This window comes from Strongylocentrotus purpuratus, unplaced genomic scaffold (genome assembly GCF_000002235.5).
Source record: "Strongylocentrotus purpuratus isolate Spur 01 unplaced genomic scaffold, Spur_5.0 spur5_scaffold_10, whole genome shotgun sequence".
NCBI lineage: Eukaryota > Metazoa > Echinodermata > Echinoidea > Camarodonta > Strongylocentrotidae > Strongylocentrotus > Strongylocentrotus purpuratus.
Window position 1 is genome coordinate 26,771,073 of NW_022145595.1, and position 16,655 is coordinate 26,787,727.

At 36.7% G+C, this 16,655-nt stretch overlaps 1 protein-coding gene across 6 annotated transcripts in view; it reads right to left on the minus strand.

The window, feature by feature from the left end:
- Window positions 1-953: 953 nt before the first annotated feature.
- Window positions 954-16,655, minus strand: part of LOC756368 (protein eyes shut) — a 64,868-nt gene continuing 49,166 nt past the window's right edge. For 3 of the 6 annotated variants that reach the window (XM_030979924.1, XM_030979926.1, XM_030979927.1), the window contains 5 exons: window positions 14,375-14,503; window positions 8,988-9,073; window positions 5,310-5,412; window positions 3,360-3,510; window positions 954-2,158 (listed from right to left, as the gene is read on the minus strand). In XM_030979924.1, the coding sequence (XP_030835784.1) occupies window positions 1,400-2,158; window positions 3,360-3,510; window positions 5,310-5,412; window positions 8,988-9,073; window positions 14,375-14,503 (1,228 nt within the window). In that variant the 3' untranslated portion in view covers window positions 954-1,399. Of the gene's footprint in view, window positions 2,159-3,359; window positions 3,511-5,309; window positions 5,413-8,671; window positions 8,731-8,987; window positions 9,074-14,374; window positions 14,504-16,655 lie in introns of all 6 variants that reach the window. The other 3 variants (XM_030979925.1, XM_030979929.1, XM_030979928.1) reach the window with 3 other exon arrangements.

Genomic DNA, 16,655 nt, shown 5'->3' on the forward strand with positions numbered 1-16,655 from the left:
ATTTTTAGTATCGAAAAAGGCGTTGTTTTGAAATGTAACTAAGTACAAACCAAAACTCATCATCATCTCTGTGTACATGTTCAATGTTTTTTTCAATTTTTGTTTTTCCATAGTTGATAGTGGGTAGCCTTATCAAGGCTTGCAAGAGGCTTAGCTGACATTGCATCAAAATGATACAAACCTTGCATCCGATCAAAGGTTCATAATACTTCAACATTAGAGGTTCCTAAACGAAGAATCAATAACTTTTCTTGTTGAATACAATACAAATTGTCAAGTAGTACCAAATATTTAAATGACTGGATAGCAGATCTTAGAAATAAATAAACCCAACAAAACTTTAGGTAGCAAACCAAGCTACCCTGCAATCTATGAACAAGCCTCATTTACATCAGTTGCCAACGTTTGATTTCTGCAGTACTTCAAAATAATGAATAAAATCTTTTCAACATATCGTTTGTTCAGTGTCAGAAAGGCATTAACTCTGTGTATCAGTAGATGAGCTCCTCTAGTTCCAAACAGATGATACAAACAAATAGTTTACTAAGTTTGAATATTTGATAAGCTGAAACCAATAAAATCTTGTCAAATTACTTGCATGCTTATTATGATGGCTTTTACACAACATATCTTCACCTCAAGAAATATACAAAAAACATTGGCAAGTACAAAAGCTATCTTGAAATACCAATTCCAGACATATTTAATATGCAAGTAACATGATAATGATATCAGTTCCAACATGTCAACAAGTTTGGCCAAGATCAAAATGAATAAAACTTGTGATTATCAAATTGTTCTTTACATGGGATAGCAAATCCGAAGAAAGCTATTCACCTAGAAGCAGAGTTGAAACTACTGCTATAGACTGCATATTTTTCCAAAATAAGACTTTGATTTCTGCAATCGCACAAAACTGTGATTGAAAAAGCACCTGGGATGGGCGATTTTCTTTCTAACATAGATTTTTAGCACATACTTGAAATATAACAGTACATGCATAAAAACTGTAACAGATTTTGATGCAGAATAAGACAGAGAAACAATTGAAATGAGCTTTGAAACTGGAGTGTAACCATCGTCATATATCTATAGATAAATCTCAATGACTTCTGTAGATTTTTTGTTGCAACCTGAAATTCATTGATCACAAAAGTCTCACTGAATATCCTCATCGAGATGACTTGAATAGCTACTGACAAGACAGACAAAAACACAGTTTATGGTGCATTCTGGTGCACTCAAGTAATATCTTTCGTACAATGACAAGAAAATACGCCACTTGCTGCGGCAGAAAGTTATATAATAGCTGTGTAAAGATCAGAGACAATAAATAAGTTTTTATGATTATACAGTAAGTTATGTACAACATTTTGAGATAATAAGGTCTTTTCGTGCATTAAACAGCATGCGGTGGGCTACTCCTATCAATTTCATCTTCGTACCTGTTGCCATAGTAACCATCATTACTGTAGAGTTTGTTTGTAGGTGATTTACCCTGCAAGCTGAGCCCATCTTGGAATGGGTTTTCATGCAGGTTCACCTCATGAGGTGACATGTTCGAGGTCATGTGACCTCGCGGCGAGAGAGAGGGAGAGTCATCTTGTGCATAGGGGTTTGAGAAGTGGACGTTGGCATTCACCACGTCGGCACTGAAGTCTCTGTCGACGTTGTCATCGTAATCCTCGCTAGGTTGCGCCAGATGCTTCTCGATGGCCGAGATTTGAGGATTTGGCATATCGACCCCATCGTCTGGCTCCGAGGAGCACTCGCTCTCTCCATCACTACAAACTTCCTCCCTTGGTAACATGATGATGCTTGCATCCTCACAAGCCGCTGTATCGCCATGGTACTCTTCTATCCTATCCGCCGGTTCATTCATGGGTACCGCCTCATAGCCCAGCCTTCGCCGCTTCCCCGATACGGGACTCGACCCATTTGAACGGTGGCTTGATGCCGACCGATTTGAATGAATGCTCGCCTGAGATATTTTACGAGCGGAACCATTATGTATCGTTCTTGCAACCACTGGATTGGCTTGGACCGGTACACTGCTGTAACGCACATCCACAGAGTGACTCCTTTGGCTGGGCGTTGTGTGACCACTGCCCTCGCTCTCTACTCTCATGATAGCGGATGGAGCTGATGGTCGTCTTGGCTACGAGACGGAAAAGAGAAAACAAATGTGTGCATTAACACTTCTGAATCATCATGGATGGTGATTACCGTATTATTTGAATGAACTGGTAATGATTTGACATTGAATTTCAAATATCGATTTACACCATGATTGAATTGGATTGCATGGCAGCGCTTCAGCAAGAAGAGCTTAATGGAAAACGTTCTTACACCAGTCAATTCCATCCCTCACACTTGGACAAAACACTATTCTCATACCTAACCCAAACTAAATTCCAACTGCAACCATAACCATAGCCCTAACCTTACATGTATATCTTTGACGAAATGCCAGAGTATCAAACATAATCTTTGTTGAATGAAGACATTCTCAAAAATTCTTTAAAACTCTCTGCTTGATCTGTGTTGAATTACAAAAACTTCATTTGATCGTTAATGATTGATTTCCAATTCCAGCGCCTCAGTCAGAATACCTTCCAGACAATCACATCAGTGTAAAGAGTAACGATCAGAGTATATACAAACAAAAATTAGTCAAAGCATTTTGGTCATAATTTTTCCTCTCTAAAATGATGTAGATTCCTATTGTTTCTTTTATTCAGGATGAGGGATCTTTGCTGGAGAAAGAGAAAAATAAGTCCATAAAAAGTTTTTTTTCTTCATATTATGTCTGTTGAGAGCCAGGTGAATGTTAATTCCTATAGTTGGCAAAGTCATAACACTCTTCTGGATCTTAACAGATGATTGGTTCCAACTCATCCATCCTAAGCAGTAATTCTTATACACCCTGTTTTAAAGCCTGTCTGCACTAGTTTGGCCAGGAGGGACTAGACCTCCCTGCATAGTCACTGAGAGGTGATTATCTCATCAAATCAGCTCTCAATTAACATACCGGTAAGAACAAGGGGATCATGGAGCACCAACGGGTACAGCTTAGGTATTGTTTGCTTTATAGAGGGCGCAAGTAGCTACATGGAAAGAAGAAGAGGGGAAGATCTCGTAAAGGCTTTCTAGATGATGTAATCACAGAATGTGGAACAACAGGGTATGAAACGCTGAAACGGATGGCTCAAGACAGAGGAACTTGGAGAGACACTTGATATAAAATTTTGTTTGGGTCACTGAACCTGTCATAAACTGACAGATCACTATTGATGATGAAGTAGCTACAAGTAGTGCAGACAGGCTTTAAGATATCGTTGTTTCTTCTCCTGACTTACTTCCATTTCCAGTTCCTGTATAGTGTCCCTTGAGGTGATTCCAGCCTGGTTGTTAGTGTTCTGATGCAGAGGATGGCTGGCGTTGTAGCTGGGGGGTCGCAGAGGATTCCGACTTGTCTTGACCCTCTTACGCCTCTCTTCTTGATAATTCCTAGAGAAAACAAAGATCAAGGTTTGTTTGTTTGTTTTTATTTCCAAAATCCATATATACATAAAATTTCAAACATATAAAAACATTTCAAATGATAAGAAAGTAAGTAAATGTGTAAAGTATAGAACAAATGGTTGGATAGCCCATTTCAGGACCTGTTCTTCCATGGGGTCCAAAAGCAAGGTCATAGATGATGGCGCATTATAAATGGATTCTATTTCTATTACTTTTCCTGTCATAATCATGGGAATGTCTTAATAATACCCTCTTGTGCCTCTCCTTTTGAAATTTTGGATAACTTGTGAAAAAAATTGATAAAAGAGAGATGCAGAAACAAAATTATACTCCAACAGGAAAGAGGAAGCAGGAATAAAAAACAGAGGAGGCTAAAGATGAAGAGAAACCTACATGTACTTTCTCTTTGTATTTTCTGATGGTAGAGATACTAGAAAGGCATAAGATTCCTGCTGGACCCCTTGATGATGATATAAAGCTTACCTTGAGGTTTCATCTATCATTTCATATCAGTCTTTACACAATGTTAGTTACATACACCTTACAAGATCCCTACAATACAATCTCCATACATCATGCTTTATGGAGCACCTGCATGAACCATCCATCTTCATGCATCAATAGATTCACATCCAAATTCTGACTTCATGGCTTTCAAGTCATGAATACTAATTTTTTTAAATATATTTAAACAAAAAAAATGTAGTATTTCTAGTATATCGTCTGCTGGGAGCCAGAAGGGTATTAACCTATACTTTCACAAACAGTTACTGCCCTCTGGTTCTCAACAGACCATATGCCATAGTCAAACACCCACAAGAGCTGTGTCAGCCAGCCAGCATGGATACTCATGGATCTAAGAAAAGTCCAGTCCCTGTAATAATAATAATATGCCGTTCTTGTATAGGGCACATCACATTACGAGATAATAACTCTATGCGCTTCCACAGGACTTAGGATATTATAATCCGGGCTTTAGGTCGGATGTAGCTAGTTCTCCAAGGCAGTCCAGCATTAGTTACACATATTACTGTAAACATTATCCAGGTATGTATAGTTGGTATAACAAGCTCTACCCTGGTTATGCATCTATGTAGACACATAACCAGGGCCCGTTTCACAAAACTTGTCATCAGTGACAAATGACAGTCTAAGTTATAAGCTACTGAAATCCTTGCTTCTGATTGGTTATCAGCAGAGTTGTCACTGATTTTTGTCATTTGTCATTGAAAATAGGCTTTGTGAAACAGGACCCTGAATGGCACTTCTGAATCTATCCAGGTGATGGTCCCAGTGCGTTATGAAGCTGGACAACTCTGGAATTGAACTGGATCAGATTACATTGCTCCAGAAAATAGACATGCATGGAAATATGCAATGGTCATGAAACATGCACTGGAGGGGGACCGGACTGGTCTAGATCCCTCTTATTATTGGACGTGCCTTGGAGTGTGCTTAGGGACAGGACCAGTCCAGATTGCTCAAAACATTTCACACGCTTGGAGAGCCTTATGAGACTGCGTGAGACCGGACTGGTCTAGATCGCTCCTGTCATTGGATGTACTTGGAGTGCACTACGGGACTGGACTGGTCTAGATCACTCCTGCCATTGAACATGGGTTGGAGTGTGCTACAGGACTGGGCCGATTTAGATCGCTCCTGCCATTGAACATGGGTTGGAGTGTGCTACAGGACTGGGCCGGTCTAGATCGCTCCTGCCATTGGACATGGCTTGGAGTGCACTACAGGACTGGACTGGTCTAGATCGCACCTATCATACTCACTTGTTCTTGATGTAGATGAAGACTACCAGAAGAAGAACCAGGAGAAGACTGATGAAGATGACAGTCAACGTGATGATAACCTTCATAGAATTCTGCTCAATGCCTGGTTGAGGAGGTAAAATAATGGTTTAATCATCATAAACTAAAAAACTCCACCCACCCCATCCCTTGAACACCACTAGAGATCATCTTGAGAATCAGATTAAACCAAGAGACACATTATTGGGATGCTAAGGTTCAAATCACAATTATATTGGTTCTACAACACATTCTTAAGCAACAATTGCTCTCTGATAAAGTTCCAATGCTAACCATTTCCCCAACTTTTGGACCAAACACAATAACCAAACCCAAACCTTAACCTTAAACATAACCTAAAACCCAAATGGATATCCTATAGCACATGTTGTGTGAGCAAATTAACATGAAGTCAGCATAACTTCCTAACCATATTCATGAAGATCATTTCATACAGATAAAATACAAAAAGTACCATATAACAGTATGGGGGCAGTGACAACTTACAACACCTTTACTGATGAAGACATCTTCTGAAAAAGCCAAATATCTTGAGGCTCAATCAGTAAATTTTCTGAACATAGGAATGTCTTCAATCCACTGATGACAGTTATAGTTAATCTCAACATTCATAGGTTTCCAGCCCCTTGGCCGATACAGGGCATCAAGCCAAGAGGATTTGTTTCATTTCCCGCTCCTTTCCTTTATTGCGCTGACCCCTCTCTCCATGCCTCTAAACGGCCATCTGACCAAATATGTAGCCTTACAGTACATACGATGAGTAGGAACTGGTTTGATATTGGCCAGACAAGATTTTGTTTCAAGTTTTACTGACTGATTGAAGCAAAATATAGCTTTAGCATTGTATGAAGTATGTAATGACTGGTCAAGAGGGCTATTAAAAACTTATAATAAGAATTAGTCGAGTTTAACAGGGCTGATAGAAAAAGACTGTTCCTAAGAAGAAAAAACTTTCCTGAGCATATTTCCTTAGCCTCATTTAAATCTCCCTTAATGTCAAAATAATAGATCTTTGAAAGCTTGCCATCACTTTTATTGATATAAATTTAATGTCACATGTATGAGACAAATCTGTTGCTATCTTGCTTTTGCATCTGAAAGATTTACATCTGTTAAGAATTGGGGAAATGTTCAAAACAGTCCCCTACAAATAACATACCGAATACTCTTGACACTTTCTCTGTCTATAAATTATATATTTGAACTTGGCGAAATGCCTCACCCTCTCATGTTATTTCCCCTAGCTAAGTGTCCTTTGAAATCTTGCCCAAAATGTTAAAACATAAATTATCTAAAAGTTTGTTTGAGCTGCACTCACAACCCACATCACATCCCACTCTTGCCTGGCTGGGCATTTCTTTCTTTAAAAGAAATGTCAATGGAAACAGATTTCTGTTTACAGTCCTGAATGTTACCATAGTTATTCTTACAGCCATTCCCTCCCATTGGCCAATTAGAACAAGCTGAAAGTAGTAATAGAAATGTTTTTGTTGTATGAAATAAGGTATTGATATATTGATATATTTATATATATGAATTGAAATCCAGGAGTAAAACATATCAAAGCGAAGGCAAATTCCCAAATAAAATATTTATAGCTAAATTTGCCACATTGCTCATTCATTACCCACAATCCCCTTGTATTACCCATGATACTTGGTTGTACCCACAATACATCACCACTGACACAGACATTGAATAGAGCATGCTTACGACTGACTCCCTCTGTGTTCTACGACTGACATGCAATACCTACTGCCACAAGTAGGACTTGTACATCTAAGGAGATTAGGGTAAGGGGGGGGGGGTGTTGAAAGGGATAGAAGCTGATTAAATAGATGGGCTCTTTCTCGAGGAGGGGCACTTTGAAGATAGACAAAGCTGAAAGTGAAAAGGGGGGTTCAATATACACTGACTGAGTTGACTGTGATACACATTTATTCACCAAGTACCTTGTTTCTATACATCTAACACTGATTGTGAACTTTCTGGAATTTGTTGACTCTTTATGGATACTCTGCCAAAGTGGGAGGTGGGGTGTATTCAAGTGTCTTATGCATTCAATTATCTAAACAATTTAGGAGGTAATGTTTTAAGTATTGCGTTTATTTCTTCATAAATCCTCTTTTCAACTTTGAATTATATTTCAGATGAGTGAATATACTTTCTTTTTAAAAATTCCTAACAAAAACTGTTTGAAAGTGACTTCCAGAAGATGGTAAGGATGCTCTCCCATAAAAATTAACTCCTAAAAGTAGCATGACTTTCAAGAAACATAACATATTCTACTCCAAAACCAAAGTCACTTTTTCGGATGTGTCAAATCTTTCTCTATTTACCCTAAAACAAAATCCAAATTTAGTCCAATAATATGTACGATTTCTTTCATCTTTTGAAATGTATTGCTAAATGTCACCTCGTTTTATTGTGTGATGTAGACTTGTTTTGGTAAGTGCATGCATGAGAAATAGCAACATAATGCAACAGGCAAGATAGAGTTTGGTGAGATTGTGATGTCATAGGGTCAAAGGTCATGACATCTGTGTTTCAGATCTCATCCATGTAACCCTCCAAGTCACCTATACATGGATCTATACCCTTGGGACTGAAGGCGGTTTACAGCTGAATCATACATACAACAATGGTTTGCCCACAACTCGACCCATGTCTTCTCTTAGAAATTGTGAATTTAACTAAAGCTTTCAGCTTAAGATATGAACATATCGGCCAAAATTCATAAAAATGGTCAAAGTGTTAAAAGAAGATCAGTACCCTGATTTATGGAATGCCAAATGTAATCTCCCCATTTCATCCAAATTCTATATTTTTGTCTCAAAATATTCACGCAACATGATTGTAATCATGAAATAAAAATAAGCAATTTATTTGATTACATCAATTAATTTTTAATTTTGTTCCAGAATGATGTTCATTTGTACAGGATGATAAGGTTAACCCTTGGCACTTAAAACCTAAAAAAGAATTAATATATTTCAAATATTCTTTTGCTACTGACTGTTATTTGTGACATGTAGCTACCATAATTTATAATCTTTTTTCTCCTCTACTCCCCCAAAGAAAGTGTTGTTTCTTTTAGTCAAGTGTGGGTTTGTACAATTGATGGACGTATGATTCTCAGCAATAGATATATAGTCTACGGATGCTACTGACTGTACAACCTGTATGCACAATGGGGCACAAGTTAGCACAAGACAGAAAGGGTTGTAGAGAGAGATAGAGAGAGAAAGAGCCGCAGGTCACATGGTGCCGAAGGTCATCAGGCCAAAGGTCACGGGGGTCACAGGCGGGTGTTGCCTACTTACTGGTTACGTGTTGTGGCTTAATAAACTGACATCGGGGTCCGCCATAGTTTTGCAAACAACTGTACAAGAGATAATAAGTTCGGAAGGGGAGAGAGAACGAATATCGTCACATTACTCTTGTTAGTGCAAGTTTCAGTTAATACAACGTATACGAAAGAGGGCAGCAAACCAGCACAAATCACCAGCCATTTGCAAATGTCTCCTATAAACTTTGACGAGTCATTGAAAGTTTAAAAGGAAACACTTTGCGTGGCCGACTGTTTGCGCTGATTTACTCCCTGTGTCTTTCTTACGTGGATGCTTATCTCGTACTTACTCGGGTGGACTACAGGTGGCGCTTTGCTCGGATTATAATTATTAATATACTGGCAGCGAGAGGACCCACGGTAAAGGTCGGGACAGCTATACGAGGCGGGAAATAAAACAAAAAAAATAAAGAAGAGTGTGGACCACTTGCAGAGGAGGAGGAGGAGAAGGACGACAAACAGACGAACGAAGAAGAGATGGATAGACGAAACAGAGAACGGATGACACAAACAAGATGAGTAGAGAGAAGAGCACAGACAACGAGGGATGAGGAGTGGTGAGAGGGAGAAATAAAGAGAGAAAAGAAAGCAATATAACAATGTTTTTTTATGAGTTAAAACAAAAATAAATTATTGAGAACACCACAGAATCTCTGATTTTGGTTCACTTTCAAAAAATAGATTTGAGATTAAGATGGTCCATCAAAATAGTTATTTCGATATTTTGAACTAAAAATAATGGGGAAGATTTTGCTTTTATTCATCTGCCTGTTAACCCCACTAATGAACATTGATTATATCTTGTACTACATAGTCATAAAAACATTTTAAAAACGGACCTACATCATACATTTGAATTGTTAATTTCCATCCAATTCCAAATTTTGTGTGAGATTTTAACCATACAGCAATCCCAGTGAATACAGAATAAGATAACAATGCTTGTACTTTTGGACCATTAATATCATGATAATGGAATAATGAGATATTAATTCCTCTATTTCCCAGGAATAGCATTTTTATACATGAAACAAATGGAATGGATACACATTTTTGCAATGTTTCAAACATCTTGAATTCCAACTTGAAAACTTAATAAAAATGAGACAAAGCATGTAATGTTGCACACATTGTATTTTATGATTCAAAATGTGAAACAATGGTTTCTGATACAATATGGAAAACCTACTAATAAAATTCATGAATCCTGTGGTTATACAAAATGTCAACTTTGTTATAATGTTGATAATAGAGAGATTCAAATAAAATTTGGGATTGAAGAAACACTAGCTGTCTCTACATTAAGCAAGATATTACACATATACATTTAAAAAAAATACATATTCAAATAGCATTAATCATAGAAAAATGAATTAAAATTTTGAAAATATTAAATATCAAGATGGGAAATTTTAGCCCCTCATTAGCTTTTTAGGTAGAGCCTGCTTGTTAAATATATACACATAGAAGTGGATATATAAATATATATATATATATACATCATTCTCATTATTAGATATGTTAATGCATCTATACGTGTTATTCTAAATGCTACAGCAGCAATTAGTATTACTTGATGGTTCTGGAAAGTAAATGTACATAGAAGAATATATAAATGTATAATATATTGAAGGAAAAAGAGAAGAGAAGAGAAAGTGAGAAAGAAAGGAAGGATAAAGAGGGAGAATTAAAATTGGAAGAGAAAAAGAACAGTTTAAGAAACAGGAGATACATGAAGCTGTATCAAGGTTACGATTGATCAGCTGAAAGAGAAAGATATACATTGATATATTACATATATCAGGATATATATGAAAGTTGATATGTATACAGATGATGAATGAAATCATGCATGGAGTTATGAAGGCACTGTCATACTGGTAGCTGTAAAACACTTCAGCAAATTAACCCAAACTTGTTGATAAAACAAAATAATAATGCAAGATGTTGGCATTAAGCAGCATTGAAACTTTGCTAGCAAGACAGCAGGTAAAATGGCTACAGGTGGGGGAGTTAGAGGTGGGGAGTGGTGAAAGGGGAGGGGGAGAAAAAGGAGGGTGTGGCTCTTTGGGGACCACACAAAGCCACAAGGACATACCATTAGGCATATGGGTACAGGAAAAGGGAACGTTGTTACAATTCAATTTTTTGTATTGACATTGCAATAAGACAACAATGTTTACAGTACCTCTTAAATCATTTAAAATTTCATTGAAAACAAAAATAAAGTTGGGATGAAAACATTACATTTCAATAACTTAAAGTACAATAGATAATCTACTATCGATGGTGGAAACATCTTATTTACTTTCTTTTCTACAAATATCTATAACTTGATACATTAGTGAAAATGTCACTATATAAATTCATTACCGGTACATTTTTTGAAAGACAGACAATCTTTAATACAACTACATTGGACATTGCATCATAAAGTTCATTTGTTATTACTATAAGGATTAAATGATTACTAAGTGTTTTACGCTCTGAAAAGAATGCTAATATTTTCGAATGACATTCCATACAGAATGTAAGATCAAATAAGTTTGTACATTATGTCAAAATGAAATTGTTAAAGTCCCCTTTAGAGTCTCAATGTCTATATAACTATTCTAATTACCAATAGAAACATTCTTTACATGATACTGCTTAAATATCCAAAGAGGACATAAGATACTTTAAAATTAAACCATGTACTGGACATCAGTCCCGATTGTTATTACTTGGCATCTCTCTAGAGAGTGAATATCCTGTTTATAATTCTATAGCCAATTCTTCTTATCACATGATATCAATGTATAATGTCACAGTTTGTTTTCTTTTTTCAAACCAAATTTCAGAGTAGAATCTTCTTTAGTTTGTAAATTTCCACACTGATAATAATTTCAGGGATTATCACCAATGAAAAGTACATGACAGCCACATGAGTATATTTCATATGTTAAAACTGGCAATAGAAATAGTTTCTTTGGTATTTGTAGCTAAGAATGTTGCATACGGATCTGCTACCAACAAACAAATTTTTAAAAACATTATTTTATGACATCAAATTGTTTTATAAGGATCTTGTTGCAAAAAGGTAGAAAGAGATTGCAGATTTGGAGAATTTTCCCAAAATATCCCTTCAGACAATTAGAATCACAGCTTTTGTTGATGACTGTAGAACAATGTAATTCTGAAGGACTGCAATTGATTGTAATTCTTGAACTAGATGTAGTCACCTAAATAGCCAATCACATTCAAACCTTTTGAGTTATGTTGCTCCCTATTCATAAGTGACCTGTGATTGGTTCATTTGGTTATTCATTTTAACCAACAAAATTTCTGATTTGGGTGGGGTGCAACAAGGCCCTATAACATTACATTTTAATTGCCATATTTGGCTGATGGCACTTTGTAGATTGGAGTAGAGGGGTAATAGATGGGTAATAGAGGGGTAATAGAGGGTAGTAGGGGGTAAGAGAGGGGTGGTAGCAGGGTGTGGTAGGGGTATACAGCTGGTATCAGGTGAAATAATAGGCATAGGGAATGAAAGGAAGATATAAAGTGAACAGGTGAATGGTTTGAGATGGGAAAGGGAGGGTTATATCCCTACACCATTTAGAAGACTGAGATCCCATTGTGTTAAATTACACTCAACACACAAAGAGATAGCACCCAATTTGCTTTAAGCTATATCTTTTTAGATTTGAAAAAAAAAATGCAAAATGAAGACTATTTCATATATTTTGATCAGCAAAGAATCATCTTACATTTGCTTCTAACCTAGACTCAATTTTGAGGTTCTAACATTTTTCATTTAATGATATCTAAAGCTCATAATTCTTCTAAAATTCTAAATTTCTATAAATGATTTCTTACAAGAATTAAAGCATAAACAACTTTTCTTGAACTTTCTACTTTTTATAGTTTAAGAGTAATATATGTTTAAAATGTTCATAGCTTCTGAACGCATAGGGTACGTTGTTTTCTTTGCTTTTTAATGGGATGATTTTTTTTGGGGTCTTATTTACACAATCAAACACTACATTGCATATTGATAACATTAATTGAGTTACCAGTATACTCACGATAGATGCTGTACATATATCTTTTGACTTATCATAACATGATTATCGAGAGGCAATTTTCTCTATAATCGACTGAAAACAATAAATTTGTAAGGATTATTGGGCTGACCAACAGCTACAAGATTCAGTAGTCATTTCATTATTTTTAGTGTACATGCACTTACAATGCAAAATATTCTTGATCAAATTTAGTATACAAGCTGTCCATGATATAGGACTATAATATATATTGTGAGTGTGTGTGGATGGACTGTGACATAAATGCTTATTTTCAAACACATAATACTTGCAATTAGGGGTGGGTATGAGGAATTTCGGAAATAGGTAAGGGGTTGGGTAAGATTGGGTATGTTAAGAGTTTGTATCATTTTCTCACGGAAAAGATCCCACTGTAGCATTAACATAGAGGTTTGTCATCTCAACAAACTCCTAATATTGAACTGACTCTTGCTTTTATATAATGTATGAATGTCAACCAGATGGCAGATTTAACATATCCCATTTGATAAGCATATTTCTACTGATTCTTAAGCTCACCAACAATGATATTTTTATCTAGTAAAGAGTACCAAATAAATTTATAAACAGAAATGACTTTATGGACAAACCTATTATGAGCCAGAAAGAAGTTTCTATCTATACTTAGCTCATAGTTTCTCTAGCCATTCTCTACTTTGCTAAGTCTTTTTCTTTTGTATTAAAAAGAAGTATCTTTATTAAACAGAGAAATTGTATCTATTCTTGAGTATTAAAGCATCATATGGTTATGATGAAAATGTCCCTGATAGTGAAATGCATGTCAATAGATTTTTGATGATGATGATGATGATGATGATGATGATGGTGTCTGGTGTGCATGAGCTGTGAATGTATTTAATGATTGTTCCTTTGGTATCTGTATGTTAAGCTTGAGTAGGATGAGGAGGGAGGTCAGGAAAGGAGGGGTATAGAAGCTCCAAAGAGTCACCAAGAAGACAGAATCATCTAGGAGCTGGTCATGTCAACATATGTCAACTGCTCAAGAAGTAAAACAACAAATATTAGATTGTCTTTCCTTTTGTCTCAAATTGATGAGATTTTGGATTAAAACCTGTTTGTCCAAACCGATTCAAGATCCTTGCATCATAAAAATCAACTTGGCATGAATGAACCTTCATCTGTCTCTTTGGTGACGTTTTAAAGCTTCTTTAGAGGGGTAATGGGGAATGGTTGAAAGGGGTGTGACAGAGGTGGGCGGGGCACGGAACAGGTGTGTTACTGAACTGGTCCTTCACAGATAAACTAACAAATTAATGAGAATGATCCCATTATAGTTCACAGATTCACAATTAGGAATGTCAACAACTTTTCCACAATTCTTCAAGAGATGATTTGTATGTGAGGTGAGACATATTCTCATACAATGTTCGTAAAAATGTCACAATAATATATTTTGAAGTTAGACACCCATCACCTAGCAACCTTTCTATTCTACGTTTTATATTCATGAGAGCATTACAAGATGAAGCAAATATAACTGGTCTATATGGTTTTAGACTTATTTTTTGGTTTATTTAACACATTTTTGGTAAAAAATGGCCCACTTCAAAATGTCCTCAGCTACTCACATGCATCTGCGTTTGTCTCGTTTGACGGAATAACGACATGTTCCGTTATTGAGACAGTATCCTGCGTAGCATTTGTTCGGTTCAATCACGCTGCTTTCGCACCTTTGACCGCGCTTATTGTCCGGACACCTGTATTCATAAAGTGGGTTTGGTTTGATGGGAAGGGTAGGGTTGGTTGTGAGTTTCGTTTTCAAATCAAGAGGGGTATAGGGTTGTTACAAACATAGCAGGACAATCGGGGGAGGTTACAATCATTCACACTGACTCCTACAGGCATGACAATAAAGCAAACAGAAGCAGCAAAAACAAAAATATAATTTGAAGCACGGAACATCCATTTGAACTCAAACTGGATCACAATCAAATGACATAGATGGAGAATGCAACAACAAAGCCAAATGATGTCATTTACAGATGCCGATGGACAGACATGAATAGCGATTTGAGCAATACACAGCAGAACATAGGGCTGCAAACAACAAAGCAGGAATCTTACATTCAGTGAAGAAGTGATTATTAGAAAATACAATAGCAACAGGGTGAGATGTGTTCGACATGATGGTGGTTCAACAGAGTATTGGAACATGTTGTTCTTTGATTTTTCAACCACTAATATCTTCAAATAACTATGTTGCGGTTTATCTTCATTAAAAGCATACGTAACGTAAAGTACATTGATTAAACATAAGTTCTATAGAACTGATGGGCATTGTAGGAAATATTATAATATTTGCCAACATTCCATAACATCACTCCATAACTTCACAGTATAGAAAAAAGTATCTTCTTCGACAAATTTCCCTAAACAAATGGTCTCCTACCTTTCAAATCTATGATTACAAATCATCCACATCTTTTTTAAAACTGCATATAATACCTTCATCAACAACATTCGCACACTCCGACTAATTTTTGACACAATTACAGTGTATATTCCAAAGGGGTGTCCTTTTTTTTTAAAGACTTTATTTTTTGACATATATTGCTAAATGAAAATCCTTTTACAAAGTTTATATGACTTCTTCAACAAAATAACTCGCAAATTCTCTAAATCACAGAATCTAAAAAATCCCTTTAAAAGTGGAAACTTTACACCGATTCTGCATTTTAGCTTTAAGGTAAATCCCCGCTAATGCTGCCTAGTTGAGTATGTGCATCACACTCTGCAAACATACAGACGTGTTGGAGGGTAATTTCAAACACCTTTCTATGTCTGTTCAAACTCCTACTCCCCTCTTAAAGCAAAGGAGAAAGGGAGAGGAGGAGAGATAGAGAGAGGAGAGGGAGAGAAGGAGAGATAGAGAGAGGAGAGGGAGAGAAGGAGAGATAGAGAGAGGAGAGGGAGAGGAGTTTGATAGAGAGAGCAGAGAGAGAGGAGGAGAAGGAGAGGAGAGGAGGAGAGGAGAAGGAGAGGAGTTGGATAGAGAGCAGAGGGAGATGATAAGAGGGAGAGTAGGAGAAGGAGAGGAGGATAGGGAGAGGAGGAGGAGAAGGAGAGGAAAAGAGATAGAGAGGAGAGGGAGAGGAGTAGGACAGAGCGAGCAGAGAGAGGAGAAGAGGGAGAGGAGAGGAGGAGAAGGAGAGGAGGAGAAAGAGTGGAGGAGAGGGAGTGGAGTAGGATAGAGAGAGGAGGAGAGGGAGAGGAGTAGGACAGACGGTGCAACAGATTACCTCAAATAATAAGCTTGGCTGTAATAAAACCCGGCCTTCTCCATAAAATTGGATGATTGGCCGCCGGTTTCGCACCTAAAACGGCTGCCCTAATTGGTGATGCGGTAAAGATGCTAACATTACGGGTCCTCATTTCTCTCACTTTGAAAGCATCTTGTGTGGAAATTAAAGGGATAGTAGGTCAAGTAACCCAGAGTAAAGATCAAATCTACCTTCTAATAGGTTAAGTTCAAATATGTTTTTACAGGGAAGGACATTTCATTTACAAGCTATGAGGAATAGTAATTACAGAAAATTATCTCACATTTGTTTAAATTAGCTATTGTACTCTCAAAATGTCAAACCGTTGGTGGTAGTTTATATTCCTACAAAGTCTTATTTCCTTTGATATATAAAATCTCTCATATGAATCAGTACCAGTCATTCAAGAATAAACCTCTAAATTAAAAAAAATCCAACCTAGATATATGTCTCGTCGATCTAGGATTCCAACACCGGAGAAATATTCACATTTTCTTCATGGCCTTATAATCTTACAAATCCTATTGTTATCATCACATTGATTTCCTTTCAGTTTTATACCTTTATCTAAGACATCTTGGATTAAAGT